General features: G+C 36.2%; 1 protein-coding gene across 5 annotated transcripts in view; it reads right to left on the bottom strand.

The window, feature by feature from the left end:
- Positions 1-20,897, bottom strand: part of STAG1 (STAG1 cohesin complex component) — a 455,106-nt gene that overhangs the window by 299,592 nt on the left and 134,617 nt on the right. For all 5 annotated transcript variants that reach the window (XM_059065085.2, XM_067033725.1, XM_067033728.1 and 2 more), the window contains one exon: positions 18,668-18,770. In XM_059065085.2, coding sequence (XP_058921068.1) covers positions 18,668-18,770 — 103 coding nt within the window. The remainder of the gene's footprint in view (positions 1-18,667; positions 18,771-20,897) is intronic.

The raw sequence follows: 20,897 nt of genomic DNA, 5'->3' as shown, positions 1-20,897 counted from the left end.
GAAAACTTGCCCACTCTTACCCTCAAGCCTTAGGAAAGAAGATTGGTTCTTTCAACCAAAATTATTCATTCCTATATGTCATTCCAGAGACATTTAAACGTATTTTAAAAATACACATGAAAGAAATTAAAGAAGATGTAAATAAAGAGAAACCCATCCAGTGTTCATGGGTTGGAAGACTTAATATCATTAAAATGTTAATACTACCTAAAGTGATCTTTCTACAGATTCAATGCAGTCTCTATCAAAATGCATATGACCATTTCTGCAGAAACAGAAAAATCCATTCTGTAATTCACAGGGAATCTCGAAGGACTCCAAATAGCCAAAATAATCTTGAAAAAAGAACAACGTTGGAGGACTCACACTTCCTGATTCCAAATCTTACTACAAAGCTACAGTAATCAAAACAGTGTGGTGCTGGAATAAAGATACACAGACCAATGGAACAGAATAGAGAGCCCAGAAATAAACCCTCACATATATGATTAAGTAATTTTTGACAAGGGTACCAAGACCATTCAATGGGGAAAGAGTAAAAAATGCAACCCACAGAATGAGAGGAAAAATTTGTAAATCATATATCTGATATTAATATCCAGAATATATAGAGAACTAAAACACTACAACAAAACAACCCGATTCAAAAATGGGCAAAGAGGACTTCCCTGGTGGTGCAGTGGTTAAGAATCCGCCTGCCAACGCAGGGGACATGGGTTCGATCCCTGGCCCGGGAAGAACCCACATGCTGCGAGGCAACTAAGCCTGTGCGCCACATCTACTGATACCATGCGCCACAACTACTGAATCTCATGCACCTTAAAGCTCACACGCTGCAACTACTGAAGCCCGCGTGCCTAGAGCCCATGCTCTACAACAAGAGAAACCACCGCAGTGAGAAGCCCACACACCACAATAGAGAGTAGCCCCCACTCACCGCAACTAGAGAAAGCCCACACACAGCAACGAAGACCCAACACAGCCAAAAATAAATAAACTTTTTTTAAAAAAATGGGCAAAGGACTTGAATAGACGTTTCTACAAAGAAGATATGCAAATGGCCAATAAGCATGTGAAAAGATGCTAAACATCTAATAATTAGGAGAAATGCAAATCAAAACTACGAGATGCCATCTCACACCTATTAGGATGACTACTATCAAAAAGAAAGAGGAAAGTCTAGGTAAGGTTGTGGAGAAACTGGAACTCTTATGCACTGTTGATAGGAATGTAAAATGGTACACCTGTTGTATAAAACAGTATGGCAGTTCCTCAAAAATTAAAAATAGAATTAACCATATGACCGACCACCAATAACACATCTAGTTATGTACCCAAAAGAACTGAAAGCAGGGGCTTCCCTGGTGGCGCAGTGGTTGGGAGTCCTCCTGCCGATGCAGGGGACATGGGTTCGTGCCCTGGTCCAGGAAGATCCCACATGCCACGGAGTGGCTGGGCCCGTGAGCCATGGCCGCACAACAGTGAGAGGCCCGCGTACCACACACACAAAAAAAAAAAACTGAAAGCAGGATCTCAAAGATATTTGTACACCCTTATTCACAGCAACACTGTTCACAATAGCTAAAACTTGGTAGCAACCCAAGTGTCCATCGGTGGATGAATGGATAAGCAAATGTGGAATATAGATACAATGGAATATCATTTAGCCTTAAAAAGGAAGGAAATTCTGACAAATGCTGCAATGTGAATGGGTCTCGAGAACATTATACTAAGTGAAATAAGCCAGTCACAAAAAAAACAAATACTGTATGATTCCACTTACATGAAGTACTTAGTCAAAATCATAAGAGACAGAAACTAGAACGGTGATTGCCAGGGGCTGCAGGGAGTGGAGAATGAATAGTTACTGTTTAATGTGTGTACAGTTTCAGTTTCAAAAGATGAAGAAAGTTATGGAGATGGGTGGTGGTGAGGACTGCATATGAATATATTTAACACCATTGAACTGTACACTTGAAAATGTAACTTGGTAAATCACACGTGTATTTCACTGAATTAAAAAAATTTTTTGAAAAATAATGCATATATATTTCAATGTATCTATTATATGTTATGTATGTACAGTTCTGCACCATTTTATTTTCACTATCAACATATTTTATACTTAATCTATAGCGAAGACCTAGAAAATGTCTTGACTCTTCCAAAAGCTGCAGTGTTCCATTACATAGATATACATTAACTTATTTAGCCATTAACCAATTGATGAACATTTATTTTGTTTTGGATTATTTACTAGTACAAATAATGCTGCAACAAATAAGCTTGTGCACATGTAAGAATGTTTGCATGTGTCACAGACACATACATCATTATACACATTTAGTACATATATAGCAGGAACTAAACTCCATGAATAAAGAGAAAATAAACCATGATTCTCAAACCTGTGAGCCTATTAGCACTGGTTATAAAGGGTAAATAAGAAGGTAAAAAAAATCCACTTGATATTATCTAGGGTCTATCTGTATTTTATCCCATTATCCAAGAATGATCTTTCCTATTACAGACCCATACAGTAATATACAGTAAAGATGTTGAAAGGTAAACCAAAAAGCTGATGTTCAGAAAAACTGTGCCCAATAAAAACAGTAAGGAAGAGGAAAGATCACAGCATAACAGGATACATGCAATCTTTAGCTTATACCCAAGGGGCACAATTTTGCAGTCCTGAGAATAATTCTCTCAGAACACAGGTATACTTATTCCACTAAATAAAATAACACATTTGTATAGAAATTGGGGGCAGTGCTGTAAGGGGGATTTGAAAACTAAGAACTGTGACAGTTATTTCAAAGGGTAAAAATATATACATTACCCTTTAGTTACCTGTGACTTTCCAGGCTCCCTTCACTACACTTTTTGTGCTACAAAGGTCAGGACACCTGTAGATGTAGTCTCCTTCCTGGACAAAGGTACCATGGTGCTCTCAAATGAAAGAAATGGGTGATGTTCTGTATCAAACTTGCTTGTTAGACCAGTTTTGAGTTTGTGCCATCTTAAGAACTGAGTCATAGTGACCTGTGTGAAGTAATAACTCATTTGTGGTTTTGATTTGCATTTCTCTAAGAATTAGCAATGTTGAGCATCTTTTCATGTGCCTGTTGGCCATCTGTATGTCTTCTTTGGAAAAATATCTATTCAAGTCTTCTGTCCATTTTTCAGATTGAGCTGTTTGTTTTTACAATATTGAGTTGTATGAGCTGTTTGTATATTTTGGATATTAACCCCTTGTTGGTCACATCATTTGCAAATATTTTCTCCTGTCCCTAGGTTGTCTTTTAATTTTGTTGATGGTTTCCTTCACCGTGCAAAAAGCTTTTAAGTTTGATTAGGCCCCATTCATTTATCTTTCCTTTTATTTCTTTTGCCTTGGGGGACTGATCTAAGAAAACATTGTTACAATTTATGTCAGAGAATGTCTTGCCTGTGTTCTCTTCTAGGAGATTTATGGTGTCACATCTTATATTTAGGTCTTTAAAACAGTTTTTAGTTTATTCTTGCACACAGTGTAAGAGAGTGTTCTAATTTCATTGATTTACATAGCTGTCCAGCTTTCCCAACACCACTTGCTGAAGAGGTGGTGTTTATTTTTTTTCCGTTGTATATTCTTGCCTCCTTTGTCACAGATTCCTTGACCATAAGCATGTGGATTTATTTTTGGGGTCTCTATTCTGTTCCACTGATCTATAATGCTGGTTTTGTGCCAATACCACACTGTTTTGGTTACTGTAGCTTTGTGGTATAGTCTGAAGTATGAAAGCATTATGCCTCCAGCTTTGTTCTTTTTCCTCAGGACTGCTCTGGCGATTCTGGGCCTTCTGTGGTTCCATATAAATTTCAGGACTATTTGTTCTAGTTGTATGAAAATGTTATGGGCATTTTGATATGGATTACATTAAATCTGTAGATTGCTTTGGGTAGTATGGACATTTTAACAGTATTAATTCTTCCAATCTAAAAGCATGTATATCTTTCAATTTCTTTGAATCATCTTCAATTTCCTTCATCAATGTCTTATCACTTTCAGCATATAGGTCTTTCAACTCCTTGGTTAAGTTTATTCCTGGGTATTTTTTGACGCAATTTTAAGTGGGATTGTTTTTTTACTTTCTCTTTCTGACATTTCATTCTTAGTGTAAAGAAATGCAACACAACACCTCACACGGGTCAGAATGGCTATCATCAAAAAGTCTAGAAATAATAAATGCTGTAGAGGGTCTAGAGAAAAGAGAATGCTCCTACACTGTTGATGGGAATATAAATCAGTACAGCCACCATGGAAAACAGTATGAAGGTTCCTTAAGAAAATTAAAAATACAGCTATCATATGATCTAGCAATCCCTCCTGGGTATATATTCGGAAAAAATAGAAACTCCAATTTGAAAAGATACATGCACCCCAATGTTCACAGCAACACTATTTTCAACAGCCAAGACATGCAAACAACTCAAGTATCCATCAACAGTCAGACTAGCTTAAGAAGATGTAGTATACATATACAATAGAATATTACTCAGCCATATAAAGAATGAAATATTGTCATTTGCAGCAACATGGATGGACCCAGAGAATACTAAATTTAGTGAAATAAGTCAAAGACAAATATTATATGATATCACTTCTATGTGGAATCTAAAAAATAATATAAATGCATCAATATACAAAACAGAAACAGACTCACAGACATAGAAAACAAACATGGTTACCAAAGGGGAAAGGGAGGGGGGAAAAGGATAAATTAGGAGTATGGAATTAACAGATACAAACTACTAAAACAGATAAACAACAAGGATTTACTGCACAGCACAAGGAACTGCATTTAATATCTTGAGCCTTTGCCTTAATTGGTAGGTTACTAATGCCTTAGTAACCTAGCCAGTAACCCAGTTCCTCTGGAGCTAAAGTTCTGTCCATTATCAGTTTGTCTCAGGGACAGAAGTCCTATCCTTGAATCCCAGGCCATTAGGTGGGACCCCCCACAACAGGCTGCCAGACCACACAGATGCTAGCTCTAGCCCAGATCTTTACATGCTCACTCATCCTAGAGATACAGTCTCCCTGGTAGAACATGATCAGCTTACTCCATCTACCCCAACTACTACCTGCCTAGGAAATCTTTCTTCCACTAATAGAAAGTGGATCTCTTCCCTAATATGTGCCTCAACCTAGGTGCATGTTTAGCTTCTAATGTCTTATCTCATGGAGTCTCATTTATTCCACCTTTAAGAATTCATGCTTAACAGCCCAAGTGACAATATGTGGTATGCATAACCTTAATCTAATCATTAGCAAACAAAATCAAGTTGATTCAGTCTACAGAATATAAGATATTAGGAAACAATTTTTTCACTCATTCAACACAACTTTTCTTTTATTTCTACATTCATCATGCAGTTACTACATACCAAAAATATTAAAAAGTTGATCCTTCTATATAGTACCACACATACCTTTCAAAGAACTCATAGTGTTTAAGACAGATGTTATTTTTCAACATCCTAATACAATTTTGTCAACTGGTGGTGGAGGACGAACACTCATGCTTCAAATCCTGTAAACCACAGTGTAAGTGAGATATCTATGGTCCATAGGGTTGTAAGAAAGAAACTAGTGTTCAGGCATTCATTGCTGCAGCTAATTAAAGGGACATAGTAGGGGGAAAGAAAAAAAGATGCGCACAAGTCTCTGCAGGGAAAAAAACAAACAAACTACCTGAAACAAACCCTGCCTCAACGTATCAAGTTATGAATTTTATGGAAAATACGCTCAGAGTTTCAAAAAGCTATACAACCTTCACTATGTGAAAATGATGCAATTTAATGTCAGAGTTCAGAACAATCTTTAGGACAAATGCTTTACTACAACTATATACTAAATTTAAGTGTGTATCTATACTTCTGGTAAACTTTTTAAAGTAAAAATTGGGATAGCTTTACAGGAAGATTATCCAAAATTACTCTATCCCTAAACTTCTATATAGGATAAGCTGCAGTCTAAATGTGCAATAACTTTTCTACAAACTTTAAGAGACAGAGATATACCAACTTTTTTTTAATCTTTTGTGCTTTACCTGAATTTATTCATAAGCTATGAATGTAAAGTAACCTCTATCCTTTCACAAATAATGTACATCAACATATTTGGGCTAGTTTAATGTAAAATCTTTAGAAACATACAATCAACACAGAAACACAGATAACTACAGTGAACTAAATTACATTAAAAAAAAGACTTTTCGGGCTTCCCTGGTGGTGCAGTGGTTGAGAGTCCGCCTGCCGATACAGGGGACACGGGTTCGTGCCCCGGTCCGGGAAGATCCCACGTGCCGCCAAGCGGCTGGGCCCATGAACCATGGCCGCTGAGCCTGTGCGTCCGGAGCCTGTGCTCCACAACGGAAGAGGCCACAGCAGTGAGAGGCCCGCTTAGCGCAAAAAAAAAAAAAAAAAAAAAGACTTTTCATGAAAATTTGGTTTAAGATAAGTGCTGGAAGGGTTCTATGAAAGGAAAAATAACTTCCCGTGACTGGTAACCATGAAAAGTTTCACAAAAGAGATGAACTGCAAGTTGGGACTTAGTGAATTAAGTAAGATTAGTAAAATTAGTAAGATGAGCATAAATAGAATTTAGGAAACAAGGATTCCAGAAAGAAAAAAAACACCATGAGCTAAAGTATAGAAGTGGAAAAGCACAAGCCACATACAGAAGGACAAAAGAGATGTATCTGACTGAATAAAAGGTTATGAGTTCAGAAACAAAATTAAAAAACAGTTAGAAGAACATGCCACAAAACAAAAAGGTTTCTTGTTATTTGAATAAGTTAAAAAAAGGGTCAACCTGGCAGTATTAAAAAGGATAGGATGGAAAAAGGAAAAGACTAAAAAGTAGGAACATAATAATACAGACTCCTATAAAGTGAGGCCTAAAGAAAGGAACTTGGAAAATGTAAAAGAAGGGACAGATGTACAAGACACTGTGAAATAAAAATTCATGAGATTCGGAATCTCATTACATACAGGAGAGAGGGGAAGGGACTTGGGATGAGGAAATTAAGTGGTGACTCACATTTTAATTCCAGATTCCTGGAAAAATTATGTTATCTTTTAGCAAAATTAAGGAAGTCAGAACTAAACTCTAGTTAAGTGAAAAATTTTCAAAATAAAACAACAAAGCTGATTTGACAGAGAAGAAGAGATACAAGTCCAACTGATAAATACATTTCCAAAAAGAATCATAAAAGTACATAGGCTTAAGCCACAAAAATTATTTTAAAAAGAGATATCTATTTCTTAGAAAAAGTGGTATGGAAAATGACCAACACACAATTCGGAAACACATATGACCAATATTTCAGAACATACTGATGAAATGTTACAGTACTTAAAAATTAGAAAATATTTAACAATCAGTATACTCAATTCAACTTACTATAAGACAGGTAATGCCATATATTTTGCTGCATGAAAGGCAACCCAATAATACACATCAAAAACTTTCAAAACATATGGCATATCTTTTGAGTAATCAATTCTACTTTGAAGAATTTAAGATAAAAGGTATCTATGGCTCTAGAGCAAAATTTATTTTTGAGATATAAATTTATGTCAGCATGGTTTAAATCAGTGAAGAATTTTTAACATAAATGTTCAACAATGGGGACTATTTAAATAAATAATTTCACACAGAATACTATGTAGACATTAAAATTATGTAAAATATATAAATGATATCATGAAGTTCATAAGATTATAAACAAAATTACCAAGTATTTTAGAATATCCAATATTTATAAATAAATTCACCTATTAACCTCTCCTTCTGATACTATTGTTAATATTCTGTTGTGTATGCTATGCTCCATCTTCTATGTGTATGAATATATAGACATAAAAGTAAAAATTGTATCTCTTTTTATTTACCTTTCCTACTCAGCCTATGTAAATATGAAAGTTAAATAATGCTGAGAATATAAGTGCTGGTTCTCACTTAAATAGAATACAGAGAACAAAACCCTTAATAAAACATTAAACCAGAGACTAAAGATGGGTTAGCTTACAGATGTGCTGATTTGCATGGCAACTAAATGCAACATGAAATCCTGGACTGGATCCTAAACCAAGGAAAAAAGTATTTTTTCTTTTGCTTAGGGCATTATTAGGACATCAGGCAAAATCTGAATTAAGTGTATGTACATAAGATCAGTATTATATCAATATTATTTTCCTGATTTTCAAACATGTATGGTTGTTGTGTCGAATATCTTTGATTTTATGAAAATGCATACTAAAGCATTAAGAGTAAAGTGGCTTCATGTCTGCAACTTTCAAAAATAATTGGTATCAAATATAAATTTTTATATATAAATATATATTTACATTTATGTGTCTGTGTATACAAAGACAGAAAAAAACATGATAAAGAAAATGTAGTAACATGCTAACATTTGAACAATCTGCATGAGAATCTGCATAGGAATTCTTTGCAGAATTCTTGGAATTCTTCTGTGTCTGAAATTATTTCAAAATACAAAGAATTTTAAACACTTGAGGGAAAAAAGAGTGATGATTTAACAAAATTAAACACCATTCATTCATTCAATAAACGCTTACTGAAAGTCGAACACTACTATACAGCAGTAAACAAACCAGATAAAAATCCCTGCCTTCATGTAGCTTACCTTCTAGCAGGGGGAGACAGACAAAAAGCAAATAAGTAAAGGGTATACTACGTTAGTTAAGTACTATAGAGAAAGGACACACACACACACACACACACACACACACACACACACACACGGAAGAAGGGGACAGTAAGTCCCTTTGGGCAGGAGGGAAGATACACAATTCTAGATACCATCCATAGGGAGGCCCCAGTGAGAAGATAACACAGGGCCCTGAGACAAGGAGCACACCTCATAAGTTTCAGCAAAGGCACATGATGGTGGCTGAATCCAGTGTTGTAGTAAAAAATGACTGATGCAATTTGCAAATCAATTAGACAGGATGTATTGATAGTCTAGATATAGGCTGAGAAAGAAAGACTCAAAGTTGACTACAAGATTTATAGCTGAGCAGCCAGAAGCATGAAGCTGCCATTACGGAAAAGGGGTGAGCAGGAGATTGGAAGCTTGAAAGTTTGGTTTTTTTTTTAACATCCTGGGCCCATTAAATATCTAAATGAAGATTCTCAATGGGCACTGAATATGAGTCTGGAGACCAGCGGTAAAGTCTAAGCTGGAGACAAAATCTGGGTGACATAAGCTTAGAGATGGTATTTAAAGTCATGAGATTGGACATCACCAAGGGAGTACTGTGGTAGACAGAGCAAATAATGTCCATTATTTGTTAATACAATCACAGGGGTAAAATAAACATGATACTATATACTGTTTGTTTAGAGATCAATAATCATTTGGATAGAGAGCCACAATAATAACAAATATGAATTAGGACATCTACAAAATAAGAGTGGTTTAATAAGAAACAAACATCTCTGAAGTAACAGTATACTGAAAAGAAATACCAAAGTTGAGATGTCTCCTAAGAATTTAGAAATAAAGAAAACAATAATGTCCAAAACAGAGGTCCTTATATTATTTTTTTCCATTTGACTGAGTAAATTAATAAAACCAGAGATCCATGAAGTCCTCTTAACAAGTATGAACAGTATTAAAATAGCTAAACAAAGAGTGTATTTGTCAAAACTTAAAATTGTTCAAAATGGAGCCAGTCGATAGAAAATGTCCAAGCAATCTTCAGAACAGGGACTGTGGAATAACTCAAATATGATCATTCTGACAATTATACCTCTCAATTTTAATTAACAGCGTGCCATTTTGGCATTCTTGAGGAAAAGAGTTTGGGAGGTAGGTTATGAATTGAAATCCTAGCTTTGCTACTTATGCAATGTTGTGACCTTATGCAAAATACCACCTTCTATTTTTGTTTTCTACTATGTAAACTGCATATAAGACCTATTTCCTAGTATTGGTGTGAAGATTAAATGATATAAAAAGCTTCAGCTCAGTACAAACCCCAGAGCAGAAACTCAGGAAGTTCTGCTGTTTCCAAGATCAAGAAATGGGTCTGAGTCAGGTGGAAGTATAGCTAGCCATGTGAACTAATGAGTGTGAAAATACGGATTAAAGTCTAACACAATTCTCTAGAATGTTACTATCCTATGCTGGCTGACATTTTTTCAATTGTATAAACATGGGATGAACATGTACTATTTACCTGCTAGATTACATAGTAGCAATTTCACTAAAAATAAAATCTAATTTCTAACCACAAAAGAGCTAAGCATTTGGATACACAGACTCCTTTTCATCAGGAAAGCAAAATATTTCAGGGATACAGCTGTAGACAAGTCAAAATTAAATAGGTTATAAAAAATAATACAATAGCCTGCTGAAGGGGTGATAAATTCTCTTTAAGGGAAAAAAACTAAAAGGTTTTCTTCAAGAAGACAGCACTTAATCTGAATCTTCAAGTAAAGAATTTTAATTGGAGTGGAACAAATTCAAGTAAGCAATCATGTAGGCAGTTTATTCTACAACCTTCAAGCAACTTTAGTCTTATTTCGAATTTGGTACCTATAACCTATGAATCCTAGAGAAAGCAATGCAACTCACCTATAGTCTTAGAAAAATCATATACTAGTAAGGGGAACTAAAATAGTCTCCAGCTTCTAAGTACAAGACTTTTTCATTTTTCCCAAAACGTTTTTTTAAGGAACACAGTACCAACAAATACTTCTAAAAATTAAGAATGATTATAAAGAGTGACTATAATATATGTCTTTTCCTCCAATATTTTTCTCCCTTTAAATAAAGGAGGAGGATAAAAGCAAGTGTAGAGAAAACTGCAGAAGTCATCCTTCTATCCGTTTTTTTGTTGTTGCTAGATTGTCCTGGAAAAGTAAAAGTTATGGACTTTCACCAAAGCTAATTAAAAACTGTGGCAAACACATAAATACTGATAGAACAGCAATAACATCAAAAAAAATTTTTAAGTCACTAGAAAGGACATACATATATAATAACTTGTTAAATAACATAACCATCAATTGCAATAAATAGATCATGATTCAAACAACAAACTTTTTAAAAACATAATACTGAGACATGGGCGCGGAGCTGGCGAACAGACAAGAGACTTTTTCTTGCTGCTTTGTTTCCTGGTGTGCGAGAAGAGGGGATTAAGCAAGCCACTTAAAGGAGCTCCAGAGACAAGTGCTGAGCTGCCAAAGAGACAAGAGACATTTTCTTGCCTCTTTGTTTCCTGGTGCTCGAGGATAGGGGATTAAGTACGCCACTTAAAGGAGCTCCAGAGATGGGCTCGAGCCGCGGCTATCAGCACGGACAACAGAGACCGGCATGAGACACTAAGGCTGCTGCTGCCACCACCAAGAAGCCTGTGTGCAAGCACAGGTCACTCTCCACACCTCCCCTTCCGGGAGCCTGTACAACTCGCCACTGCCAGGGTCCTGGGATCCAGGGAAAACTTCCACGGGAGAACGCACGGCATGCCGCAGGCTGGTGGAAAGTCATGCTGGCCTCTGCTGCCACAGGCTCGCCCCACACTCCGTGCCCCTCCCTCCCCTTGGCCTGAGTGAGCCAGAGACCCCGAATCAGCTGCTCCTTTAACCCCGTCCTGTCTGAGCGAAGAACAGATGCCTTCCAGCAACCTACATGCAAAAGCAGGGCCAAATCCAAAGCTGAACCCCGGGAGCTGTGTGGACAAAGAAGAAAAAGGGAAATCTCTCCCAGCAGCCTCAGAAGCAGTGGATTAAAGCTCCACAATCAACTCGAAGTACTCTGCATCTGTGGGATACCTGAATAGACAATGAATCATCCCAAATTGAGGAGGTGGACTTTGGGAGCAAGATATATTAATTTTTCCCCTTTTTCTCTTTTTGTGAGTGTGTATGTGTATGCTTCTGTGCGAGATGTGTCTGTATAGCTCTGCTTTCAACATCTGTACTAGGGTTCTGACCATCCCATTTTTTGTTTTATTTATTACTTTAAAAAATTTTTCTTCTTAATAATTATTTTTTATTTTAATAACTTTTTTATTTTATCCTCTTTCTTTCTATCCTATTTTTTCTCCCTTTTCTTCTGAGCGTGTGGATTAAAGGCTTGTGGTGCTCCAGCCAGGCAACAGGGCTGTGCCTCTGAGGTGGGAGAACCAACTTCAGGACACTGGTTGACAAGAGACCTCCCAGCTCAACATTATCAAACGGCAAAAATCTCCCAGAGATCTCCATCTCAACACCAAGACACAGCTTCACTCAACGACCAGCAAGCTACAGTGCTGGACACCCTATGCCCAACAAATAGCAAGACACGACTACAGCCCCATCCATTAGCAGAGAGGCTGCCTAAAATCATAATAAGGCTACAGACACGCCAAAACACACCACCAGACGTGGACCCGCCTACCAGAAAGACAAGATCCAGCCTCATCCACCAGAACACAGGCACTAGTCCCCTCAACCAGGAAACCTACTCAACCCACTGAACCAAGCTTAGCCACTGGGGACACACACCAAAAACAATGGGAACTACGAACGTGCGGCCTGCGAAAAGAAGACCCCAAACACAGTAAGATAAGCAAACTGAAAAGACAGAAAAACACACAGCAGATGAAGGTCAAAAGTAAAAACCAACGAGACCTAACAAATGAAGAGGAAATAGGCAGTCTACCTGACAAAGAATTCAGAATAATGATAGTAAAGATGATCCAAAATCTTGGAAGTAGAATAGACAAAATGCAAGCAACATTTAACAAGGACTTAGAACTAAAGAGGAAGCAAGCAATGATGAACAACACAATAAATGAAATGAAACATACTCTAGATGGGATCAATAGCAGAATAACTGAAGCAGAAAAACAGATAAGTGACCTGGAAAATGAAATAGTGGAAATAACTACTGCAGAGCAGAATAAATAAAAAAGAATGAAAAGAACTGAGGACAGTCTCACAGACCTATGGGACAACATTAAACACACCAACATTCGAATTATAGGGGTCCCAGAAGAAGAGAAAAAGAAAGGGACAGAAAATATTTGAAGAAATTACAGTTGAAAACTTCCCTAATTATGGGAAAGTAAATAGTCAATCAAATCCAGGAAGCACAGAGAGTCCCATACAAGATAAATCCAAGGAGAAACATGCCAGGACACATACTAATAGAGCTATCAAAAATTAAATACAAAGAAAACATATTAAAAGCAGCAAGGGAAAAACAACAAATAACACACAAGGGAATCCCCATAAGGTTAACATCTGATCTTTCAGCAGAAACTCTACCAGCCAGGGCATGGCAGGACATATTTAAAGTGATAAAGGAAAAAAACCTACAACCAAGATTACTCTACCCAGCAAGGATCTCATTCAGATTTGATGGAGAAAGTAAAACCTTTACAGACAAGCAAAAGCTGAGAGAGTGCAGCACCACCAAACCAGCTTTACAACAAATGCTAAAGGAACTTCTCTAGGTACGAAACACAAGAGAAGGAAAAGACCTACAAGAACAAACTCAAAACAATTAGGCAAACGGTAATAGGAACATACATAATGATAATTACCTTAAATGTAAATGGATTAAATGCTCCCACCAAAAGACACAGACTGGCTGAATGGATACAAAAACAAGACCCATATATATGCTGTCTGCAAGAGACCCACTTTAGACCTAGGGACACTTACAGACTGAAAGTGAGGGAATGGAAAAAGATATTCCATGCAAATGGAAATCAGAAGAAAGCTGGAGTAGCGATTCTCATATCAGACAAAATAGACTTTAAAATAAAAACTTTTACAAGAGATAACGAAGGACACTACATAATGATCAAGGGATTGATCCAGAAAGAAGATATAACAATTGTAAATATTTATGCACCCAACATAGGCGCACCTCAATACATCAGGCAAATACTAACAGCCATAAAAGGGGAAATCGACAGTAACACAATCATAGTAGGGGACTTTAACACCCCACTGTCACCAATGGACAGATCATCCAAAATGAAAATAAATAAGAAACACAAGCTTTAAATGATACATTATACAAGATGGATTTACTTGATATTTATGGGACATTCCATCCCAAAACAACAAAATACACATTTTTCTCAAGTGCTCATGGAACATTCTCCAGGATAGATCATATATTGAGTCACAAATCTAGCCTTGGCAAATTTAAGAAAATTGAAATCATATCAAGCATCTTTTCCGACCACAATGCTATAAGACTAGATATCAATTACAGGAAAAGATCTGTAAAAAATACAAACACATGGAGACTAAACAATACACTACTTAATAACGAAGTGGTCACTGAAGAAATCAAAGAGGAAATCAAAAAATACTTAGAAACAAATGACAAATGACAATGGAGACACAACAACCCAAAACCTATGGGATACAGCAAAAGCAGTTCGAAGAGGGAAGTTTATAGCAATACAATCATACCTTAAGAAACAGGAAACTTCTCGAATAAACAACCTAACTTTGCACCTAAAGCAATTAGAGAAAGAAGAACAAAAAAACCCCAAATTTCGCAGAAGGAAAGAAATCATAAAGATCAGATCAGAAATAAATGAAAAAGAAATGAAGGAAATGATAGCAAAGAGCTATAAAACTAAAAGCTGGTTCTTTGAGAAGATAAGCAAAATTGCTAAACCATTAGCCAGACTCATCAAGGAAAAAAGGGGAAAGACTCAAATCAACAGAATCAGAAATGAAAAAGGAGAAGTAACAACTGACACTGCAGAAATATGAGAGATTACAACAAGCAACTCTATGCCAATAAAATGGACAACCTGGAAGAAATGGACAAATACTTAGAAATACACAACCTGCTGAGACTGAACCAGGAAGAAATAGAAAATATGAACAGACAAATCACAAGCACTGAACTTGAAACTGTGATTAAAAATCTTCCAACAAACAAAAGCCCAGGACCAGAAGGCTTCACAGGCGAATTCTATCTAACATTTAGAGAAGAGGTAACACCTATCCTTCTCAAACTCTTCCAAAAGATAGCAGAGGGAGGAACACTCCCAAACTCATTCTATGAGGCCACCATCACCCTGATACCAAAACCAGACAAAGATGTCACAAAGAAAGAAAACTACAGGCCAATATCACTGATGAACATAGATGCAAAAATCCTCAACAAAATACCAGCAAACAGAATCCAACAGCACATTAAAATGATCATACACCGTGATCAAGTGGGGTTTACTCCAGGAATGCAAGGATTCTTCAATATATGAAAATCAACGTGATACACCAACCATATCAACAAACCAAAGGAGAAAAATGATATGATCATCTCAATAGATGCAGAGAAAGGTTTTGACAAAATTCAACACCCATTTATGATTAAAACCCTACAGAAAGTAGGCATAGAGGGAACTTTCCTAAACATAATAAAGGCCATATATGACAAGCCTACAGTCAACATCATCCTCAATGGTGAAAAACTGAAATCATTTCCACTAATATCAGGAACAAGACAAGGTTGCCCACTCTCACCATTCTTACATAGTTTTGGAAGTTCTAGCCATAGCAATCAGAGAAGAAACAGAAATAAAAGGAATCCAAATCAGAAAAGAAGAAGTAAAGCTGTCACTGTTTTCAGATGACATGACACTATACATGGAGAATCCTAAAGATGCTACAAGAAAACTACTAGAGCTAATCAATGAATTTGGTAAAGTAGCAGGATACAAAATGAATGCACAGAAATCTCTGGCATTCTTATACACTAATGATGAAAAATCTGATAGTGAAATGAAGAAAACACTCCCATTTACCACTGCAATAAAAAGAATAAAATATCTAGGAATAAACCTACTTAAGGAGACAAAAGACCTGTATGCAGAAAATTATAAGACAATGATGAAAGAAATTAAAGATGAATCAAATAGGTGGAGAGATATACCATGTTCTTGGATTGGAAGAATCAACATTGTGAAAATGACTCTACTACCCAAAGCAACCTACAGATTCAATGCAATCCCTATCAAACTACCAATGGCATTTTTCACAAAACTAGAACAAAAAACTTCACAATTTGTATGGAAACACCAAAGACCCAGAATAGCCAAAGCAATCTTGAGAACGAAAAATGGAGCTGGAGGAATCAGGCTCCCTGACTTCAGACTATACTACAAAGCTACAGTAATCAAGACAGTATGGTACTGGCACAAAAACAGAAAAATAGATCAAGGGAACAGGATAGAAAGCCCAGAGATAAACCCACGCACATATGGTCACCTTATCTTTGATAAAGGAGGCAAGAATATACAGTGGAGAAAAGACAGCCTCTTCAGTAAGTGGTGCTGGGAAAACTGGACAAGTACATGTAAAAGTATGAAATTAGAACACTCCCTAACACCACACACAAAAATAAACTTAAAATGGGTTAAAGACCTAAATGTAAGGCCAGACACTATCAAACTCTTAGAGGAAAACATAAGCAGAAAACTCTATGACATAAATCACAGCAAGATCCTTTTTGATCCACCTCCTAGAGAAATGGAAATAAAAACAAAAATAAAGAAATGGGACCAAATGAAACTTAAAACCTTTTGCACTGCAAAGGATACCATGAAGAAGACCAAAAGACAACCCTCAGAATGGGAGAAAATAGTTGCAAATGAAGTAACTGACAAAGGATTAATATCCAAAATTTACAAGCAACTCATGCAGCTCAATAAGAAAAAAACAAACAACCCAATCCAAAAATGGGCAGAAGAACTAAATAGACATTTCTCCAAAGAAGATATACAGATTGCCAACAAACCACAAAAGAATGCTCAACATCATTAATCATTAGAGAAATGCAAATCAAAACTACAATGAGATATCATCTCACACCGGTCAGATTGGCCATCATCAAAAACTCTAGAAACAATAAATGCTGGAGAGGGTGTGGAGAAAAGGGAACCCTCTTGCACTGCTGGTGGGAATGTAAATTGATACAGCCACTATGGAGAACAGTATGGAGGTTCCTTAAAAAACTACAAACAGAACTACCATATGACCCCGCAATCCCACTACTAGGCATATACCCTGAGAAAACCATAATTCAAAAAGAGTCATGTACCAAAATGTTTATTGCAGCTCTATTTACGATAGCCAGGACATGGAAGCAACCTAAGTGTCCATCAACAGATGAATGGATAAAGATGTGGCAGATATATACAATGGAATATTACTCAGCCATAAAAAGAAATGAAACTGAGTTATTTGTAATGAGGTGGATAGACCTGGAGTCTGTCATACAGAGTCAGAAGGAGAAAAACAAATACCATATGCTAACACATATATATGGAATCTAAGAAAGAAAAATGTCATGAAGAGATTAGTGGTAGGACGGGAATAAAACACAGACCTACTAGAGCATGGACTTGAGGATATGGGGAGGGGGAAGGGTAAGCTGTGATGATGTGAGAGAGTGGCAGGGACATATACACACTACCAAATGTAAGTTAGATAGCTGGTGGGAAGCTGCCGCATAGCACAGGGAGTTCACCTCTGTGCTTTGTGACCACCTAGAGGGGTGGGATAGGGAGGGTGGGAGGAAGGGAGATGCAAGAGGGAAGAGATATGGGAACATATGTATATGTATAACTGATTCACTTTATTGTAAAGCAGAAACTAACATACCATTGTAAAGCAATTATACTCCAATAAAGATGTTAAAAAAATAATTAGAAAATAAAAAATATTTATGAAATGATTATAAATTTTAAATGTGTTAATCAGTGATGCTACTAAAATACTGTTATCTTGCATTATGATAATGATATTAGGGTGATGTTAAAAAAAGAGAGAGAGAAAGCAAGCCCTTATCTTTTAGAAATACATTCTGAAATATTTAAAGATGGAATTATGTCTAGAATGACCTTCAAAATAACATGGGAAAGAAAGACTGGCCATGACTTGGTAACTGCTAGGTAATAGTTATATGGAGGGTTTATTACACTATTATGCCTCCTAGAGAAGGAGGCTAAAATTTTCCATAATAAATTCTATAAAATAAATTTTAAAACTATGTATAGCAAATCCCATCATAAAGGTGAGTGTAAAATAGTATAAGCCTTAACCCAATGACACATTGATACTACTGTCTCTGACAGTTTATACCACCTTCAATTAAATGACGACTTGTGTACTCAAATTACAAGATATACCTCAAAGTAAGGATACCTAGAGCTTTTCTAAACTTCTCAATCATGTATAAATGCGAATATATTCTGAGACGGGACCCAAATACTACCAAAATGCATACTTAGGAGCTCACAGGAAATCAGAGTTGCATCTCAAAATATAAGACAAAGAAATCATAACTAACTACACCTCATTCCATGTTGATAATCTTCTCAATGCCTTCACATGGATCACCATTTATTTACAAGAAAAGCATGGAAAGCAAAAAGGATACTATAATTAATTTCCTTTTTCTAACCACTACTAAGCCAATTTATGAAGCAAAGTTTCCAAGAATTTCTGATGTGTCAGTGAGATTTGAAAAAGTGTTAACAATACTAGAATTAACAAATAGCTCATATCAAGCTCTTTTACTTGGTATCCGTTAAAGGAACGAAGAAAAGTATATATACATACTGGAGGCCGGCCAGGTCGACCCCTTTTTCTTTTTCCTTTGACCTCTGTTTCTTCAAGTTCACTGCCAGCATCAGAATGGGCAGTAGTTTCATTAGTTGAATCCCTAGAAAATATGATATATTATTTTAGTAAACAAATTAATAATACATACCTATTTATAATACAATGCAGCTGTTCCACTGGTTTCCTTACCTCCTGCTATATGTACATACATGGTTGATTAGAAGTGGTTTATACTTCCACTTTCAGAAAAACTCTTTAGCAAATTGAAAATGTTACCCTCCCTGCTAATACCACATAACATTGAATAAAATGATTCCCCAAACAGAGAAATACAGACAAGGAAATGACTGTGGAAATGGCAACAGCTATACAACATATAAATGCAAAATAACAATTGCAGAAGACTAATTCTTCAATATAAAAAAGATAAAGGTTTGGGAGAAATTTTATTCTTTTTTTTTTTTTTTTTTTTTTTTTTCACTACGCAGGCCTCTCACTGCTGTGGCCTCTCCCATGGCGGAGCACAGCCTCTGGATGCACACACTCAGCGGCCATGGCTCATGGGCCCAGCTGCTCCACGGCATGTGGGATCTTCCCAGACCGGGGCACAAACCCGCGTCCCCTGCATCAGCAGGTGGACTCTCAACCACTGCGCCACCAGGGAAGCCCCTACTTTTATAAAATAATAAAAGTGTGCTGGTAAATGTTTAACAACTGGCTCTTCAAAACATATATGCATAAATTATTAGAAATGTTAACAATATAAAGGATGCATAGCATGCAGCTTACAAACAATAATAAAATGCACAATATTCTCTATTGTAAATTCTATCCAGCTAATTGATTCACATAAAATGATTTTGATAATTTTGCCAAACTCTTGTATCCCTAGCTAAGCTATGGTTGCAACTGATGAACAAATAGGGTTTTGACATGAAAGACACTTGATATCTTTGTTCACTTTAATGAATATAATGCAAATGAAATGACAAAGACATTTGTGGGTACTTCACTAATTGGTCAATGTTGGGAGCAACTTTTTTACTGAACGGAGTACATAATAATTCTCGAACACTAGAAGAATACGTCCTCAATTTTTTGTGGTATCATAATGTAATGACTATAGACTTGATACACCTTTAAGTTTAATCTGTTATTAACAATTTCTCCATCACTTTATTGAGTCCACAAACAACAAAACAATACACTGAGCCCTGATGTGTAGTGTTTGCTGATTTTCATAATGTGAATGTTCCCCACCGCAGTCAAATACAAACTACCAAAGTGACATCACCAAATACAGAGTTGAGAAGTAATTAACAGTAGCAGTGCACTACTAAAAAGTATTTCCACCATACATACAATAATAGGTGTAAATAAAAACCTCAAGAGCCCAGAAAATAGTAGGATGTAACATAATTAGGAAATGATGAGTTTTGAGTATTTATTACTTTTGTTTTAAACATGATTTAATTAATTTTAAGTTTGCATAATTTAACTTTTTATAATGGCTATGTTATATTGAACGAGGTCACAAAATTCCTGGAAATTTAATATTCAGCTCTCCAGGCCAGTACAGGCTGGCCCCAGCATGGCACTAAAAAGGTACAGATAGTATTAACAAAAACATCCTCACTGAATTCTACATTACTAACTGTATAAAGGATATGCATAAAACTGCAAATAGCAGGAAGGGTACAAAGCAAATGGAAGGAAGGGTAAGCTCAACTCATAACTTACTGAAACTGTGCCACTGAAGGCTCTTAGTTCCATTCCCTCCTTGTGCTGATTCCTCAAAGCTCATTTCATTACTGTTTGCTCTTCTCCCTTTAAACTACCCTCTCTTGGAGAGCTCATCCACTTGATGTGTAACTTTTATGCAAATGACTTCAGTTATTATCACAGACCTGACTATCTGTAATTCAACATTTTCAACTGCATGTGTAACATGCTTCTTTGCATGCCACCTCAAATTCACCAAATAACACATATATAAAATTAAGTCCAATTCTGACTATTTCTAGCTCTCTGCTCATGGCAATACCAATGATATTGATATTTATAATATCAATGATATTTATAATTTATAAATTATAAATTTATTTATAACAAATAAATTTGTTATTGTCTTACTCAAATTCCTATAATCACATCAGTCTTCCTTTTGCGCCATCAGTTAAAGTCCTCCTGAGTTGTCCTCTGTATACTGTCTCTCATTCTTTTCATG

This window comes from Kogia breviceps, chromosome 5 (genome assembly GCF_026419965.1).
Source record: "Kogia breviceps isolate mKogBre1 chromosome 5, mKogBre1 haplotype 1, whole genome shotgun sequence".
NCBI classification, from domain to species: domain Eukaryota; kingdom Metazoa; phylum Chordata; class Mammalia; order Artiodactyla; family Physeteridae; genus Kogia; species Kogia breviceps.
Note: the sequence above shows the minus strand (reverse complement) of the source record. Positions and strands in the feature narration are given on the sequence as shown.